We start from the raw sequence: 19,824 nt of genomic DNA on the forward strand, positions 1-19,824 counted from the left end.
GATTTATCTCCACACAAAACAAACATCTCGGTCACCATCAATATGTCCTGTGGTCCTGTTGACTGACCACGAAAGAATCAGTCAGTCAGGCCTAGCGCTCTCTATTGTTACGTCCCCCGAGTTAGCTAAACATCCCCAAGGCTGAGAGTAGTGGCGATGTGTATTCTGTGGTACAGGTATAACCCAGTACCTACTGAAGCAATGGATAAAGGGAGAAAATGGGTCTGGTGGACTTTTGTTGACTTTAATTTGTGTGGTGATCATCAGCATAGTAGTTGGAACTCTTTAAGGTTGAAGGTTTTGAATGTTAATATTTTTGTGTTTATAGGAGTTTTAAACATAAATTTATACAGAGAATTGCATGTGTTTGTGTGAACTTTGGTGGGATTTATTGTATTCGTTTTTAAGAACTTAAGATAACAAGAAAAGGTAATTTTATTGTATGAATTATATTTTGAAGGTTGAAAAATAAATCTGTTGATAAATAATTGAAAGAATGCTATGTAACAAGCTTTTTAAAAACCTCTTCTTGCAAACACGAAATACTTTTTCCCTCTGGTCCACCCCCCCCCAAAAAAAAATATGCAAAAAAAAAGGTGCAGAAGTTTTTAGATTTATTTGTTACTATTTATTTTCCAGTCTACATTTTCTGTGAGGATCGAGGATGATGATCTTTACACCAGTGCTGTGAGAGCCGATCTGAAGGGTCCTGACTCCAACCCCCCAGTAACATTCTCCTGGAGTGGTAGAGTCGGCACCGCTTCCTTTACACCATTGGAAACAGGCATTCACAGGGTAAAGCTATTTACGCAGGATCTAGGCTGCAGATATTATTATGTAAATGTAGGATAGTGGATTGCAAAATCGGGTGGAGTTCTGCACGATAGCTTTTAAAATAAAAATATGGAGTAGAGAAGTTTATTTGTATGACATTTATAAGTTTTTAATCTTCAAAATAGAAATTCTTATTAATGAATAGATGTACATAAGCATCCATTTTCCCCCAATAATTGTTAAAAAGTTGTTATTTTTGATGAGGAAAAGGGTTTAGGATGGTCAAGAAGAGCATTGGTCTCTTTATGAATTACACTGACATATAGGGTGAAGAAAAGTTTATTTTAGACGACAAGTCTGTAAAGTTTCCATTTGTTTCAAAAGTTTGTATATGTTAGAGTCTGACCATGCCTAAGGGTATCTGGGTATTTTAATGTATCAAGATGAAATGTTTTGGGATGTACGGATGTGACCTACATTTTCCAAATGAGTAGATGTGTAAACATATACTGTCCCTTATAACAACATCAACAACACTGTTTAAGAAACTTGAAATGAATGGCACTGGGGTTCAGATTCAAGGTCTATGATAGAGCAACTTCATGTACACAGAGTTGATAAATATGATGATCCTAATCAACGTTCTACAGGACTTTTAAATCTTTTTACCTTTCAGTATTAGGAAATGCATTTTGCAAAAATGATACAGAGCTTGATCAGCTTGATCCCCCAAAAAACACCATTAGTTTAAACAATATGTAGAAGACAAAATAAAATTTTAAATGTATATACATGTAACACCATTTTTTTTTTTACGTTTTTGAGGAAAATAATCAAGTCTAACTAGTAAAACAGTTTCCACAATAGCTTATAAATAACAACTTAAATGAGGCAATTTATTTACTTCTTTGCTTTTCAGCTGAACGTGTACTGTGATAACCAGCTAATCGTGGGCTGTCCAATTTCATTCAAAGTTTTGGCAGACAGATCAAAAGTGACATTTTCTAGCATTGATCATTGTGCAGTCGGAATGATTACAGAGCTCAAAGTAAGCCTAAAAGTCTCTCCTTACCTCTTCACTGACCTTTTCTAGATTTGTATTAAAGAGTATACATGTATTGTCATCTAAATATGTAAGTCTAAACATAGAAAAGTATGTTGGATTGAAAAGCTTGTAAGAGATTACTTGATTTGTTTCCTTAGGCATTCAATTTCTATTTTTAGTATCAGAGTGTTTGATTTAGTATTCTGGATACCTTCAGTGCAGAATGTTTAATTCCCTTTTTCTGATCAGGTAAATTCCCAGTTTGCTGGGCAAGGTGATGTCCAAGTAGAAGCCCGGGCTCCGGGCGGGAGAGTCCACAATCTACGCACTGTGTATCGGAATGGGGACTACATCATCAACTTCACCCCATCTGAAGTTGGTATGTATGGGCTTTCATCAAGGAAGAACTTTGTGGCAATTGGTTGGTGGAAAAATGACAAATTACAGATTAGGTTGTTTTTTCACTAATCATACTTCACAGATTTCTTTTTTTGTGACTTTACAATGTGATTAGAACTATAGAATTTAGAATATCACACAGGTAAATGGACTATTCTGTTGTATCTTAGTATGTTTTTACTCTCATACAGAGTAAGGCAGGAGTTATAAGATTGGGGGGGGGGGGTGTTGCCTGTAGTAAATCTGAAAGTGTTGGTGGATCAGATAAATTAAAAATAAGAAATAACTGTAATACATATATTTGATATAATGATAATTAAACATCACACAACATTTTTCTTTAAAGTGAACTCAATTTTTTTAAAAATTGGAATTTTTAGGGGAAATATCTGTATAGGAGTTCATATTGTTCCATCGTGGAGAATTAGTCATGAAAAAGATGTCCTAATTTAATTCATAGCACTGCACTTCTTATCCTATATACCCTTTATCCTCCCTTAATCCTCCTGCTGATTGCTTGTCCCCCCTTTCTAATGGGATTAGGGGGAGGGAAACGTATGAATGTCTGAACAGTTCAGCTCAACAATGGGATAGGCAGGTTTTTTTTTTCAAATCATGTTACCATAACAGCAAATGCACAGAATTGTTTTTTTTTTTTTTTTGCTTTCACCATTTGAATGACTTTTCGCCTATTTCATTTGAATGAACTTCAAGCATATTGTAGGCTGTTAAAAGGCTTAAGTTTAATTATTTTTGGAAATGGGTAAGTGAGAAAAAAGCTGCATGAGATAATTCTGATACTCTTAATCACTAAAATGTCCATTCTACTAACTTTCTGTTTGCTGCATGCTTCAAAAGCTAGAGGTTTTCTTCAGGGTATTTCTTATTGGACTGTTTGAATCCACATTCCTTTGAAATATTTTATAAATTTAAATGTCTCCTCAGAATTTTAAAGTATATGTAGTTTTACTTAATTCTTTGCTTGCAAATACCTATATCTCAGTCATGCATGCAATAAAAAGGGATGAAGTCCATTAATTACAACTTTCAAGGATGTTGATTGTAAGATATATATATTTATAAGTACATGTAATGTATAAACATACTGTAATGATCTACACCATTTTACCATATGAAGACTTTCACACTATAAACATTGGTCTTCGATCATTCCATGCCTGAAAATTATTTCTATCATCAGTTTCACAGATGACAAAAATGTTTTTTCCCTACACACTTGAAATGGGGGGGGGGGGGGGGGGGGCGGGGGGGGGGGGGGGGGGGGCTGGTTGAGGCATTTATAACTCTAGATGTACAAATTAAGTTACTGTGATTTATACATGTGTATGACTTAATTTTGTGTAGCTACCTAGCCTTGGTGTATTTTGATACATTATGCATTATTATACAGTAGATTTATTGGTGCCTAAGGTTCTCACTTAAAGGAGTGAATCTGTAACCTTAATTGGCTCAGCAAGTCAATGGATGTTTCACTTGTCATGGTCAGTGTACTAAGCCAGTTTTGTACCATTTACAAATCAATGGACACAGAGTTAAACAGTGAAACTAGAGGAGCTTTTGAGTTTCAACAAGGAGTGGTACAAGCTACCTTTAGTTTCAAAGCTCAAGCTTATCTCAGTTGTTTCGCTTGCTTTTAAAAGTGGTGTAAACCAGGTATATTTCAGAACTGATGAAGTGCAGAGTCAGGTTCAAGCTGTCTTAGCTTCTATTTTATTTTACCATTTTGGAATACTATCTTAATCAGACAAGTCCCTATCACAAGTTATAGCTTGTTTTGCTTAATTTCTGTTTCACTAGCTTTGAAGTGGTATACTATGGTTTTTGTTTGGTTCACATTTCTCAGTGGCCAAACCCTCTACAAGTACTGTTTCATTTAATATTTGTACTGTTCTGTCTTGGCTTGGTTGTTGTTTTTTTTTCAATGTTTGCTTTGGAGCAGTTCAAATCTGTCTAGTCTCTGTTACAATGGTACATTAGCTAAGCTTCCTGTCCTCATGTAGTATAAAATGTGCAAGCTGTAAAGCTTAGTCTTCAGTTCTGTTTCACTTAATTAATTGCTACAGAGTGGAGTAGTTTTGTAGACTGTGTGTATGCACATGATGTATAATCATAGTCATATACAGATATAGCTTCTGACCATACTGCATCTGTGTTTTTTTTCATGTATCATTATTTATTTGGTTGCAGTATAGACAGTATATATATTTTGACCTTTTTTTATAAAAAAGAATGTATATTTGAACATTTATTGTCTTAATCAAATTCACAGAGAGCTCTTATTTAATAAGAAATTAAGATACATTTATGTATAAGTAACCTTTAACTTTGACCTTTGACAGGTGTTTGGCAGGTGTCTGTACAGTATGAGGGGGACCACATCAGTGGGAGTCCATTCAACATCAAAGTCTTTGATCCCAATGCTGTCCGGGTCTTTGGACTGGAAGGTGGAACTGTTGGAATGGGACTCAATTTCACAGGTATGGAATTATTAACCATAAACATTCCAATAAGTAAGGATAAACATTAATTTATTTATGGTTGACTTATTTACAGTAGATGAAGAGGGAGATTATCATTCTAATGGCATCCTTATGTACAGGTGTTTATAGAATGAAAGGGCCTTTGATGCTACTTACCTTTATTTTATTTAATGTACGTGTTAATCTCTCTCATTCCTTTGCCCCCTGAAGGATATAATTAGAATTAAATTACTTGTCTGCTTGGGCATACTGAAAATGCATATAAGGTGCCCTATAAAGTTCCCTTTGTAATTAAACATTCATTTGTAACTCTTTTATTGTGTAATGAACATTCAGAAAATATGAGGTGTATTAATTGCCTCAAAATTTAGATAATAAAAAAATTAGGCTTTGTAAGAGAGAGAGAGAGAGAGAGAGAGAGAGAGAGAGAGAGAGAGTTATATTCTTTGGTGTTATGTATCGTGCATGTTATTATAAATCTGTGATCCCATGATAGTCTACTGAAGAACAAGCAGAAACTGAGAGTTTTTTTTTTTTTTTTTTTATATTATTGTTTTCTAAAAGTAGAAGGAATGTTGTGTAAAATTACCAAAATAATTTCATACTCATTTTTATGTATGGAATTCTATGTTATTATTATATAAATTCTATGGCAAATACATTTCATTTGATTAAGAGGACAAAGCTGATCACTTCTTTAAAGGAAAGAGGAAGTAGTATTTTTTATTTCTTAGGTGAGTACAGTGATTTATTTGCACAATTACAGTACAGCTTAAGTGAACATTAATTTTCAGTGGACACATCAGAGGCGGGAGAGGGAGAATTGAGAGTGTCAGTGACCCATGACTACCAGCAGGTCCCTGCCTACATCACTCACCAGAGGGCGGGGCTGTACCGCGTCGACTTTACACCAGAGGGCGCCGGAACCTACAAAGTGAACGTTTTCTACAGCGATATCGAAGTCAGGGGTAGGAGTTTTTCTTTCTTTCCAAATGTTCAAACTCATGTTTTTTCACATGGATATGGGATTTTAATTGTACCGGTATATTGATAGTGAAATATGTGATGAACTGGTAAGCCGTTTGTCTTGTGAAAAGATGTTATTTATCATTATGAATTTATTATCAAATGTAAATAGTTGGTAATTTGAAGACTATTGTGATGAATCAGAAGTTGGTGACAAGGATTATAAAGATGATGATGTCGATGATTGATCCAATGTCTGCGGTGATAATGATATTTAGAATTATTAATTAATAAATGATAAAAGAAATATCAGTGATGATGTAATGTTGATGATGATGATGATGATATTGTAGGCTCCCCTTACACCCTGGACATTGTGGACTCTGGGCGTGTGACCGTCAGTGGAGATGGACTGAGTCTGGTTCCCGTCAACAGACCTGCCAAATTCATCGTCGACACCCAGGGGTCTTCTTCTGGCAGTGTCAAAGTAGAAATCACAGGTAAGATTGCAGAACCTGTCTCCTAATGTTGTGAAATTCTACTGAATCTTGCTTGTGTTGTTCTTTTAAAAAGTTTTGAAAAATCCATCTTGTTTGTATGAAAATTACTTTTGGTTTAGATTAATTTTATTTTGAAATTTTTTCTATAGTTTGCTTTTTTTGCATTCAGAGTATGGTTTGATCAAATATTAATTCCATTTTATCAAGTTTATTTTTTGAATTAACAATCTGTTTTGTTACGATTTTCCCTTTATGGTTCCCCATTTTTGACTAGTATAATATTTAATACAAAAGATCTGCTGCATGCCTACTGCTTCCGCTTACAGTATATGTTCAAAGTCAATTTGAGCTTTGGCTACCCTATAAAAGACTATCCAAATTATCTTTAATATTGAATTAATGCTTAAGGGCTAACAGTTAATAATTTGTTATTTGAATTAAAATTTTGGCCATAATTTCACATCTGCCAAAAAAAAAAATTTAATGCAGATTTTTGTTAATTGGCTTTGCTCATGCTGCATTTTATTAAATTGTTTTGTCCTGGTGTATGACTTAATAGAAAATGTTATGAGTATTTATGAATTATTTTTAAATGTATGTATATGTATATATATGCATGTTTCTATTTGATTTCTGTCTTTTTCTCTCTTGCATTATGTTTATATATTATGATGGATGCGAGTGATGATTATGCAGGGTGAATTGTGTCTGATTGAATGTTCAAAAACAAATCCTTCATTGAGGGAAGATGAACACTGAAAATGCAAAGGAATTTTGCATGTTTCTTCTCAATGCAAGTGGAGCAAGAAAAAAAAAATGTAATAGAATATAACAAACATGTTATGTTAGAAGAAGAATTATGAATGCAGTGATTATGATTTTACGGATCTATAATTAACACTGCATGTATCGTAATTATCAGAGAGATGCTTCAGTTTAATCAGTAACCGAATGCCGAAATTAGACCATGTTATTACAGTTACCATTATAGAGATCTTGGGGTCGCAGGAAATATATATCTCGGTAACTCGCGCTTTTAACTCGATGAGCATGACCCGCCTGACCTCTTCAGTTATGCACTCACAACTCTATACCATTCTCACTTTTTGATTGGTCGATTATTTAGAAAAGCAGGTAAGAAATATACAATTATTTATTATTTGTAACACCACTGTATATAGATCATTTGTTAATTGGAAATACCTATTTAAGGATGGGGAATTTGGAGGGAGATATGGTTATGGGTCAAAATGTATTTCTTGTTTTGGTATGGGGAAATCTGTGAAATGTCTTCCTTTTTTTCCTTTGTTGAATGTATTTTGTCTTATTTGGGTTAAACTATTAATTAATTTGTTTATTTTTTTTTTAGAAAATTATTTTCACCCTCCCCTTAAACAATCACCGATACAATCATATAACAGCAAGAGTTTTTGGTAAAGACACTGTTTTCTGATTTGTAGCCCCATCGGGAAAAAATGTTTTGAAGAAGATAGAGTCCATTGGGAAAGGGAAATATCAAGTGGAATATACCCCCTTTGAGCCAGGTAAGTGAATTTGATAGTTTTATATGTATAAAATGATAATGATGGTTTTATGGATTATTTTACAGAGGTGTACATTTCTGTATGTACATGTAGTTTGGAACTATACACATGCATTCTCTATGCAACAGTGAATAAATTCTTTTGCGCATTTATTAGGGTTTGCAATTATTCTTAGTTGCAATACATGTATTCATGTTGAACCAGTCCATATAATCACATGTAGCATTTTGAATACTGTAAACCAACCAACTTTTATTTGCATGCAAGACACTTACAAAGTTTGCGAGAGCATCATCACAAAAAAATTCCAGCTGCGAACAAGTCCTCAAATATCTTCGGCATATTATTTTCCAGATAATCCAAATCTTGATTGCAAAAAAAGTCACAGTAAACCAGTTTATCTTTTGTAAATTTTGAAGTGAAGTTTTTGCGAATAAAAGTCAGTTTACAGTATGATAATTAATGTATTAGGTAGATCTATAAGTCTTTAGGAAATTTATTGAACAGTTAACTCATCTCCATTCTGATAATGGCACCGCCTTATTTATTCCATTCAATGTTGTAGGGGATCACCAGATCATGGTGTCGTACTGCGACCAGCCGGTGAAGGGTGGCCCCTTCTCCTGTAAGGCCTATGATGCAGGCCAGGTCATTGTCAAACATATGCCGTCTCTTGCCAGTGTCAACCAGCCAGTCTCTTTTAACAGTAAGTCCATGTATTTGGCTTTAAACTGGCTTACATGGTCATATTCAAGAAATCTTGTAAAAATTTTGAAGTATTGTTAAAATAGTTTTTATTGAAACAATGAAACTGTGAAATACATATTTACCTCCCTTGTAAAATGTACCAACTTTTTTAAAAATCAAAACAATTTTGATTTTCATGGAATATGTACCGGTACTAGATTTATTGTAATGTACGATATAGATAGATAAAAAAAAAAAAACTGTGACAATGAAATATGAAACATAAATCTTACTTTACTTTAAATGTGGTAGTAATTTCCTCACAGTTGATGCATCCGAGGCAGGTTCTGGAAACATCGAAATCTTGGTCAACAAGGGCCGCATCGCCTGCAGTGTTCAGAATTTGGGCAGCTACAAGTTCCTTGCCTCTTTTATCCCAACGAAAGCTGAGAAGCACACAATCGAAATGAAGTTTAACAATCTCCCTGTTGTAGGTAAGATACCTGCAGTGTCAGTGTCATCCTAACTGATAGTTAATATTAGCTGTATTCTGTCTATAAGTAGCCCTAAAATCAGGGAAATACAGTGAAACTTCATTATCTCGAAATAGATGGGACCATTTAAAAACTAAGAGATATCCAAGTATTCAAGATATCGACGGTAAAATACTTTTAAAAAAATAAGTGGTTGGGACTGATTTTTTAACAGTGATGTAAAGTTTTACAAAACAATTTCCAACTAATTAAATCTATTGCTTGCATTATTTATTAATGTATTAGAATTTAATTATGATATCAATTAAGTTTAATGATGGTTGATCATTGTAGAATATTCTTTAGCCTAGCCTTTTTGAAAATGTAAGCTTATGTTCTGTGCTTCTGTATATTACGTTTATACAATATGGTTGTTACTGATCCTGAAACATTCTCTTTGCAGGCTCCCCTTGGCATGTAGAAGTCACAGACCCCAAGTCCATCTCTGTCTCCGGCAGAGGATTAGACTTCGTTCTAGTGAATAGAATAGAGAACTTTGTAGTGAATTGTGGAGAAAATATGTCCAAAAATATTAATGTGTCAATCACAGGTAACCATGACGACCGGATAGCACACCCAGTACACACGTACCTAATTCTCTCTTGTTTCAGTTTCTGTAGAGCCAGCTGTGTATACAGTTCATTTGTCTTTTCTGTATTCGTTTTGTTTTATTTTTCACCACTAATTGTACAACGTACCACATACACTGTGAATTATGCTATTATCCTATAATTTCAATGTCAAAATCAGAAATATTAATTTATTTAATCTACATATGTTAACTGGAATATTATATTATTGAAAAAAGTTATATAAATAAAAGATATACAAATTTTGCATGTGAAGTGTATGAAAGAGATTTTGAATAATTTAACTCATGTCAATGTGAATTGGATATTACATTATACATATACCCAGAATGCAATGCAAAGAGAAAAGTGTATGTGAGCTAGAGAATACACTTATTGTCAATGTAAGTTACGAGATTTTTCTATGTTGTTCTCTGCACAAGTCACTCAGCAAGGCATGCAGTAGTCTCCGCAGACACAACACACTGCAAAGTCCCTTCTAGATCTCACCTTTCTGATTTTTAAATTTTTTTTCATATGAGTGTACATACTCAGAATTGACTGTTATTTTTCCTTGCTTTGTAGACCCTCTAAGAATTTAATTGCTTTGATTATTAACTGCTATGTTTTTATATAGAACTTACCCTGCTAGTTTTTGATGGCTTTATTACTTGGTTTAGGTTTCCCCCTTTTACCCAGTAGTCAAAATTCCCTTTAGTTAACATGTATTGTATCTATTTAGGCAGCTTAGTTTTTCAATGTAATAACCCATCCTCTATTTTACTTGACTGTATATATATATTAATATATATACCTGTTCATAATTATACTTATCAAAATGCATATTTAATTTAAGTCACTCTGCTTTTTAGCTTACACAAAATTTATTAAGTAGTTTTAACCATTAACCAATCAGATCAAATTCTTCTGTTTTCTTAGGACCGAGTGGGGGAGAGGTTTTCTGCAATGTTTCCAATGGAGTTAATGGCCAGAATGTTGAATATGTCCCAAAAGAAGTCGGTACGTTGATATCTATCCAGTCGTGGTTTGCAATAGCATCTTGAATCCTTCACAGATTATAGCGTATATAAATACAGTAAAACATGCTTATAACGAAGTGTCAGGGACAGGCGATTCTGCTTCGTTATTAGCATAATTTGTTATATCCGTCAAGTTTACAACATGTAATAAAGTCACAGGGAATAGAAATCACTTTGCTGTAAGCATCAATTCATTATAGGCATGTAACCATGTTTTACTGTAATTTGTTTTTACAGGTGACCACAAGATCGCCATCAAGTACAGAGACACAGAAATCGAGGGAAGTCCGTTTACAGCCAAGGCGTATGACACCTCCGCCATTGTTGTTACTCCTCTCCAAGATGGAATGGTTGGATCACCAGTAGAGTTCACAAGTCAGTTTTTTGTTGATATAAGCTACTTCATCACCATGCATCCAGAGAAAATAGTCTTAATTGTAAACTGATGTTCCATACTGTAAATTAAGAATTATACATAACACTTGTGATAAATAGCCACAAGATTCACAAACCCTTCTTATGCTCATGCATACTGTATATATGAAAATAATTGCCCCCGTTTTATTTTCCCTCATTTTACCCCCATTGTCAGCCAGCAACTGGGCAAATTCCATCGTCACAAATATGATCTCTTTTAACACAACTGCATCTGGGTGAATTCAAGACAGGCCCAAGGCGTTTTCAAGTAAAGTAGGGTGAAATTAACATGAAGGGAAAATAACCCTGTATACAGTATTGATTGCACTTTGATACAAGATGCTCCTCTGGAAATAAATGAGATTACTACCTGGTTGCAAAATTCAGTCATTTGGATTAATTAATGTCTCAACTGGCCATATGCAAAATAAAAAAATGATATATGTAATTATTGGTTTACATTATTGTAATTCTTGGTTTACAGTAATAATATTGTATATTTGGCATAAAAAGTGGAAAGAAGTTTAATAAATTTCAAAGAATGATTACCGGTAGTTCAATGATCATCAAAATACATGTATCTATTTTTAATTCCAATGTTTTCATGATTCAAGTGTTGAATTTTACTTATCTTAATCAGTTGACGTGACCAGAGCTGGAGAAGGTCAGTTAGAAATCATGGTCAACAAGGGAAACATACGTAACTCTGTGGACATGGAGCGCACAGGTGTGTACAGAATCTCCTTCACACCTGAGGAGGCTGGGCGACAGTATGTTGACATCAGTTTCAACGAAGAGGCACTCCCAGGTAAAACCATGAAAATATAGTGCTTACTATTTTAATGCTTTTTAAAATTTCTGAGATTTTGTAAAAAAAAAAAAAATGATAATAATGAATGCAGGAAAGTTATAAAAATGAAGACATTTACCTGAAAGAACATGTCCTTGGTAAATGTTAATTTTTTTGCACATCAAAAAGTACTTCAACAGTGGCATTAAAAAACTTGAAAATCCTGATTTCAGGGTCTCCATTCACCTGTGTTGCTGTGGGTGGTGTCTCAGTTTCTGGTTTAAAGTCGACACTTCCTGCCAATAAATTGACAACTTTCACCATAGAAACGCCTTCCCTTGGCTCCTCGGAGTTCAGTGCAGTGGTGGATATTACAAGTAAGACAGCATGCCATATACATCAGTACATGAAATGAATTATTTTCAAGCAAAACAATTTTCAAGAATAGTGTTTTATTATCTTTGCAATGTGTATCAAGGATATAGAATAAATAACGCATATTTTCTTATTTGTCCATGATTGTGAATTATTTGTGTATCTATATATTGAAAATGATCATAATGAGAAAAAGATAACCATGATTAAAGCATGATTTTATATGTATGAGAAGGTACATGTACTAACAATCTTGACTAACTTATGCCTGGATGCATTGTGATTGAACCATATATCATGCATGGAGGCCCAGGGAGATTATACTGGCCATGTAGAAGATTAGAGAAAGCTAGAGGCAACTTGTAGGAGTTGTCCTCCTTTTATGAATAAGCAAAAATTGCCAAAAATTAGAAATATTCATAGTTTGCTTACCTGTAATTTTTCTCGGTAAAGTTCCTTTATATTTTCCTACCCTGTAAATTAGCTGACACACCAAAGTCATTCAACAGACTGTATTAACAATTCTTATTGACTAACAAAATGGTGTATAAACTGAAATATTTCCTTGCACTCGGTTTAGCGGTTTTAGAAGTGTTGGACAGGTTCGGATTTTTTGCATGAAGAAACAAGTCGCGTATTGCATGGCAAGCAAAACCAGGTGAGTGCATGTCCACATTATTTGCCAAAAATCTATGAATATTTGTATATACATGTGTATTTAATAAAATATAAATGATATATAAGATTGGAATGGAACCAGCTTATTGTTAAATCATTATTCAACATGTACATGAATTGCATTGTGTATGGCAGAATCATATATCATTTGTGAACACCTAAATATCAGCTGGCATATTCATAATTGTGATGAATAATACAACTATATTACCTAGTGGAGTTCTTATCAAAAACTTGGAATTTTTAGTGGTGTCATAGCTTGAAAATTATGATAACTCAATGGTATTGGTACACTTGCACAATATATATAAGACAATTAATACAAGTGGTATTTCATGGAGGCGTTCTGTGTCAAATGTAGGTCCATCAGGTGAGAAAATCCCAGCCAAAGTGACCAGGACACCTGTAGATGGTCAACATGTAGAGTTCACCCCCAGGGAAGCGGGTAAGACAGGATCAAACTTTCCTGTAATGTAAATACAGTAAAACAAGCTTATAACAAAATATTAGGGATTGGCAATTTTACTCAGTTATAAACGTAAATCACTATATCTGTTAAGTTTACAACTTGTTAGAGAGTCAAGGGGTATGAAAACCACTTTACTGCAAGCGTCAATTCATTATAAGCATGTTCGTTATAACCGTGTTTTACTGTATTGTATTTTAGACATACAATGTAAATTGAAAATTGGTAATTTCTGTTATATAAACAAGTTCCACCTTTCACATGTTGTTCACAGAAAAGTTTTAACAGGATTTCTGCAGGATAACTATTAATAATATAGGAATATAGTCCCCTCCCCCACCGTAAGATAATGTGTGTGGTACAAACTTTTCAACTTTGATTCTGATTTCATCTAACACAAAATTTCAATAATTGAATCTTTTGTTTAAAAAAAATAGGAAATATATGACAAATTGATTCTATATAAAAACCAATTTTTACAGCAAATAAAACATATATAGTAGAAATTCTTTCGGGAATACTGTCAACCAATTTCCTTTTGAGAAAGTTTCGCTAGATTTGTGAAAATTATTTCCCGCCTTAAACCAGCTTCTGAAATGAACCTGAATATCATTATTGTCTAAGGTTGTGAAATATAGTTGCTGTGAACTAGTTCATCACTGGTTAATCACAAAATAATGTCACCATAATTACTTAAATCCTGGTTCATAGTACCTTCACAGTACCTGTCAAATTGATGATCTTCCCAACCTATTCAAAGTACAGTACTAATTATAGCAAACAATTTTATTTTCCTAGGGGAGTATACTATTCGGATCCTCTGTGGTAAAGATGAGGTAGGGGAAGGACCTTACTATGTAAATGTCTACAACCCAAAGAGTGTCATCATCAACAACATGCCCTTCCATTGCTTTGTTGGAGAGAAGTGCACTTTCTTAGGTTTGAATAATTATTTGATTATCTTACTGTACTATGATTTTCTGAAAAAGAGAGATACTAGTAAATCTTTTTAGATGAATTAGTTTTAGTAATACTCATTAGTGAAATTTTTAAGTTATAGAATGATAATTGACTAATCATTGTCCAGAAATTGCATGCCTTTCAATTGTAATTGAAATTTTGTTTTTAAATACAAAATCATGTACTGGTATGAGTACCGGTATTCTTAAAAATGAGCCTAAATAAAAAGGGTTTATTTTAATTTTTAATACAATCTTTTACATTGAGAGATGAAATCACAGGGACAGAGATAGGGAAAGAGAGAGAGAGAGAGAGAGACAGAGCGGCACAAAGAATAACATTGAGAAGATTTTTACTCTTGCATTTTGTTACGTCTTTTTGCAGTTGATGCTTCAAAGGCTGGCGGGGGAATACTTGAGGTTGCCATTTTGGCCAATAAGAATCATGTTCCTCACACCCTGGAGGACCTAGGGAAGGGGATTTATGAGGTCAGTTTTGTCGGACAGGAAGCAGTGAGACACAGGGTCCATCTGACATTCAATGAAGAGTACATTCCAGGTAAAAATTTTAAACTGACGGTACGATAAATGTACTGTAATTGTTTTAAAACTTTTTTTTTTATTCTGTTTCAATAAAGTATGGGAAAAGCATGAGTTAAGCACTTTGTCTAAAGATAACAAAGACCAGCAAATGATTAAAATGGTAACAAAGAAAAATAGTGTATTGGAAAAAAACAAAACACTAATATTGTAATTAAATGTTTTGATTTTGATGTATATCCAGGAAGCCCCTTCTGGATTGAGGTTATGGATGAGATTGAGTTTGTCATGGATGAATTCAGCCGCCAGCAGTTTTTTGCCATTTACCAATCCGCCGGATTTACTTTCAATGGGCCTAGTGGTCTGAGTGACAAATTCACTGTCTCCATCGAAGGTACCAGTATTTGTTTTCTGCTGCAACCCACCCATCTCCAAAGCAAGCATGATCCATTTCTCAGGAGCTGGAGGGATGAACTTTAATTCTTAGAGCATGTCACAAGACAGGATGCATGAAATGACCACAGATGCAACGTTTTTGAGGAGGACGGATACTGCAATAATCTACTTACGCAGGCCAAAAGCTTACTTATAGCCTACTTTTATCCTTGCTGTGAAGGTTGAACTGTAGAATTTGCTATTAAAAACTGCAAACAAGATGTTGTGCATTAGTCAAAATTCCTAAACAATGAAAAATTGAAACTTTGAATGTATGCATGATCCCGTGCGAATTCTTTGGAGATGTGAGGCCAAATAGGACCCTGTAGTTGCATTTACTCAGAGAATATGGTTCAACAGTAGACTGAATCAGACATTGCATGTTGCATATTATGATAGATAAGCTTTGAATTGTTTGCTAAAATTGTAACAATAGTTATAGGTATCTATGCATGTAGAACATGGGATATATACAGCACAGTGGTGGTAGTGCTTTGTGGAATGGGCTTCATTGTTTCATGAGCATGTTAAGCAACTATCGTATAGAAGAAAATGTGAAAGGGTAAGTATTCTTGTATTCACATATACCTTAACATTCAATTACATTAAGGAAGGAGTCTTTTCATTATCAAACATACTTCTTATAATAAGAAATGCATGAAATTTTGACACAGTCAAACGGATCATATTACTTAATGATTCTATCAGTTTAATTAAATTTGACCTTTTTGTTTTCGGATAAAGGTCAGGTCAAGGTCACTACCTTTTTCCTCAACGTAAAGAGTGATAAAAATTAGTGTAGCTCTTTATAGTTCTGTAGACATTGGTTTAAGATTTAAAGATTCAAATCTTCAATGAAATCATAGACCATGAAAGTGTCTATCAGCTTATACTACTAAATTGGAATAAATATTTATACTAAAATTGATATTGCTTAGCCCGCATTTCCTCTAATTTTCTTAAATTTTGAAGAAATTTTGATTATTTTTTTTATGCTTCCAATAATAAAATATTTCTAATTTTTATGTATTATGAAGACTTTATATAAAGATATAAATTGGCAGAAAAGCTAATATATTGACCGTTTCATAAGAGAGAAAAACTGATTTTAATGCTTTTTTCACAAAAATCAATGTATAGAATGGGCGCTTTAAAAAGCTTATAAAAATGTTATTTGATAGGCAAATCATATTTTAAAAACATATTCTGAAACCCAAGTATCATATTATTAGTTCACATTAGTAAAAAAAATCCAACATTATTGTTATTGTTTTTAAAATGCTAAAACAGACTCATTATATATATATAATCTGCAGCAATTCTGAATTGCGCAACATGTGATATTTTCCTACGCCAATATTACGCCAAAAATATAGTCCTTGTTCCATTCTAAACATTGATTACATTTTTCTATGCCAAGTTGTATGATAGTAAAAAAGAAAGAAAAATATACTATTTTAATTTCCTTTCATCTTGATTTAATGAACAATTAATCAAATTTACATTTGACAAGTCGAAAACCAGAAAAGACTCCTTCCTTAAATTGAAGTAAATTTACCTTTATAATCATTATTGCATGGATCAGAGAGAAAAACTGCATGTCAGCTTCCAATGTAAAACTAATGTAAGATTTATAGTGCTGAAAAAACAATTGCTGAGCAGATCAAAATTTCAAATTACAATCCTGAAATGTTCAAATATTTAAAGGTCCTTCTGGTAAGAAAATTGATGCCAAGATGCGAGAAACAACCTCTGAGACTTACTGCATTGAGTTTGAACCAGTGGAGGTGGGCAGCCATCTTGTGGAAGTGTACTTCAATGGAGTGATGTTGAAAAACTTCCCCTATGTGATTAAGGTCTATGATACAAGCAAGATTAAGGTGGACAGGCCAGACAGGGCCATGATGGATGAGAGCATTAAACTTCAGAGTAAGTAGTGAAGAAAGTATAAAACACATATTGTATCCGAGTTTTTTTGTGTATTGCAAATTTTGCGAAAAGAACTTTTAGTTTTATTAAAATTTGCGTGTGCTGTTTTTCATTGTAGCATATATACAACAAGTGAAAATTTTTCTGCATGCTTTATTTTTTGTGATGATAAGTTTCAAAAGATAGATCATCATGAAAAAACTGGATAAACTGTTCTTTGAAAAGTTCAGATGTTAACTGAGACCATAAAAGGAATAGAAAATTTCATTCTGAACAAAATTCAAGCCATATATGATACCAGAATAAGAGTAACAACACAGAACACAGAAAGCATGATGTAAATGTTTGAATTATTTTCAGTTGACGTCAGTCAGTCCGGAGAAGGAGAGTTGGAGATGATAGTTGAGTGTGATGGGGAGACGATACCCAGTGAAATGAAAGAGACGGAGAGAGGCTGGATCGAAGCATTCTTTATCCCAAGGAATGCAGGAGTCCACAAAATTAATATGATGTTTAATAAAGAAAAAGTTTCAGGTACATTTATATGCAAGCAGAAAATATGGTTTCATTAATATTAGTGGATTTTGTAAAAGAGTACTGTGGAATCATTTAATTTCGTGGGGGCCAATTTTCGTGGATTGCGGGATTTTTGCTTATTCATGGGGATGTTATTTAGTGGATGCGTCGGTTTTCAGTTTCAGTAGGAAAACTAAATCTTTAATAATAAGTTTTTGTGGAGGATGTAAATTCGTGGGTGAGGGCTACCCACGATTACCACGAAAATTGAGCCACCTCGAATTCTAATGATTCCACAGTATGTCGATAGCTCTACCTGTACAAATTGCTTTGATGTTTCTTGCTTCTATAATAGAGGAATGAAGAATGAAACTTAAACAACTTCTGCTTTTTTCTTTCATCCCCGTCAAGATTTATGACTCAGTAAATTCAATATATCGGTCTTCGATTTGAACTGATATTTTAATTGCTTTTGATATTCACAGGGTCACCATTTATGGTATATGTGGAAGAACATATTGTCAAAGAAAGAGCCATCATGGCAAAATCAGAAGTCCACGAAATGAAACTGCAGACTCGTAACTTCCGCATCAACCAACAGCAATGGATTCTCCTGCAGGCGTTCGGTTCCAACCTGGAAGACTTCAGTCATTTTCAAATCAGCATCATAGGTTTTCCTTTTTCTGTGTCATGTGTAGCATGAAGAATCTGGGATGTGGACATGTATATACATGTAGATATTGATAGATAATGCATGAATAAAAAGATATTTAGTAAAAGTTTTTCCAACTCTTCCATCTGTCTGTGTTGATTTGTGAGAATGGGGGAGGTCGTGAGTCAGATTTATTTTTTATGTAACTTGTACGTGGCATTACCCAAGCGTTTTCTATTTATTGTAAGCTTCTACTCTTTCCTTTATGTACTGGTAGATGTATTAATCTAGAGATGTTTGTGCTTTTTGTCTTTGTCCTTTTGTTGAAATTTTCTGGGAGTTTTCTTCATTTTCTCTGTTTGTGCCTTGTTATATAGCTCCCAATGGAAACAGAATTCCAGCTCGAATCATGTCTCAGTCGGACGGAAGCTTTAAAGTGGAATGGACACCAACATCAACAGGTAGGATTTTTACCAGGAACTTTATTGTAAATATATACTGTTGTAAATATTTACATCAGGTTTTAAATGGAGTTACATCAGGTTAGAATGTTTGTGATGTTCATTTTAAAATCTGATTGTTTTTTTTTAACTTGGGGGAAAATATGTAACTTTGCTACTTTGTATGCTAATAAGTGACAAGGAAGGTTAAAAGAGTTGAGACTTTCATTGATTGTGAATACTTACCGGTATTCCTTTTCCCAGTTATAATGAAGATGTGAGGCATATATATCGACATACAATACAACAAATTGTCAATCAGTAAATATTATCATTATTTACCATGAGTGCCGTAATGTTTGCCGATTTATGAAATTGCTTTGCATGGGAGTAATTTTGCACTGAATTACAAGGAAGATAAACACTTTGTTAAAATTTTTGCTAATGAGTCTGGCATTTCAAAAAAGGATTTCAGCATTTTGGAAATAATCTCATGGATATTGTTTCTGATTGAATTCTGACATGGATTTGTGTAATATGAGCAATCACACTTGAATTATACAATAATCACATATTTTTTAAGGAAGCTTGAATTATACTTGAATCTCTCTTAAATTGCTGTAGGACGCCACACTGTGGAGGTTCAGTATGCGGGGCGGATGATCGAAGGAAGTCCATTCTATGTGGATGTGTTTGACCTGGCCATGATCAGAGTGGATCACTTCAAGCAGGGCGGGATTGGAGAAACAGCTTCATTTGATAGTAAGTATCAATAATAGGGGTAGGGATGGATACCTACCATTATCATATTTAAAGTTGTGTGACAATATCGTTATTCATGCATAAAAAGGGGAAATTTTGAGAGAGAGAGAGAGAGAGAGAGAGAGAGAGAGAGAGAGAGAGAGAGAGAGAGCGCTTTTATCTCAGATGGGTTCCTAGTGATCATATAAAATGTAGCTATATTTAATAATTTCAGGGACTTTCGGATAGTTTTTGTCAAAAAATAATATGATATAAGGCAGGCCTGTCTATTGATCATTGACCGTTTAGCCAATCGGCTGTAGGAATA

At 33.8% G+C, this 19,824-nt stretch overlaps 1 protein-coding gene across 4 annotated transcripts in view; it reads left to right on the top strand.

Moving 5' to 3' along the window:
- LOC128182358 (filamin-C-like) overlaps window positions 1–19,824 on the top strand; it is a 40,552-nt gene that overhangs the window by 7,139 nt on the left and 13,589 nt on the right. For 2 of the 4 annotated variants that reach the window (XM_052850954.1, XM_052850955.1), the window contains exons 7-29: window positions 640–795; window positions 1,694–1,822; window positions 2,069–2,198; window positions 4,579–4,716; window positions 5,514–5,687; window positions 6,039–6,185; window positions 7,646–7,729; window positions 8,295–8,435; window positions 8,743–8,910; window positions 9,353–9,499; window positions 10,458–10,538; window positions 10,796–10,933; window positions 11,616–11,783; window positions 11,999–12,142; window positions 13,180–13,263; window positions 14,083–14,223; window positions 14,629–14,802; window positions 15,028–15,177; window positions 16,926–17,147; window positions 17,508–17,681; window positions 18,149–18,334; window positions 18,693–18,776; window positions 19,380–19,517. In XM_052850954.1, coding sequence (XP_052706914.1) covers window positions 640–795; window positions 1,694–1,822; window positions 2,069–2,198; window positions 4,579–4,716; window positions 5,514–5,687; window positions 6,039–6,185; window positions 7,646–7,729; window positions 8,295–8,435; window positions 8,743–8,910; window positions 9,353–9,499; window positions 10,458–10,538; window positions 10,796–10,933; window positions 11,616–11,783; window positions 11,999–12,142; window positions 13,180–13,263; window positions 14,083–14,223; window positions 14,629–14,802; window positions 15,028–15,177; window positions 16,926–17,147; window positions 17,508–17,681; window positions 18,149–18,334; window positions 18,693–18,776; window positions 19,380–19,517 — 3,298 coding nt within the window. The remainder of the gene's footprint in view (window positions 1–639; window positions 796–1,693; window positions 1,823–2,068; window positions 2,199–4,578; window positions 4,717–5,513; window positions 5,688–6,038; window positions 6,186–7,645; window positions 7,730–8,294; window positions 8,436–8,742; window positions 8,911–9,352; window positions 9,500–10,457; window positions 10,539–10,795; window positions 10,934–11,615; window positions 11,784–11,998; window positions 12,143–13,179; window positions 13,264–14,082; window positions 14,224–14,628; window positions 14,803–15,027; window positions 15,178–16,925; window positions 17,148–17,507; window positions 17,682–18,148; window positions 18,335–18,692; window positions 18,777–19,379; window positions 19,518–19,824) is intronic. The other 2 variants (XM_052850956.1, XM_052850958.1) reach the window with 2 other exon arrangements.

This window comes from Crassostrea angulata, chromosome 4 (genome assembly GCF_025612915.1).
Source record: "Crassostrea angulata isolate pt1a10 chromosome 4, ASM2561291v2, whole genome shotgun sequence".
NCBI lineage: Eukaryota > Metazoa > Mollusca > Bivalvia > Ostreida > Ostreidae > Magallana > Magallana angulata.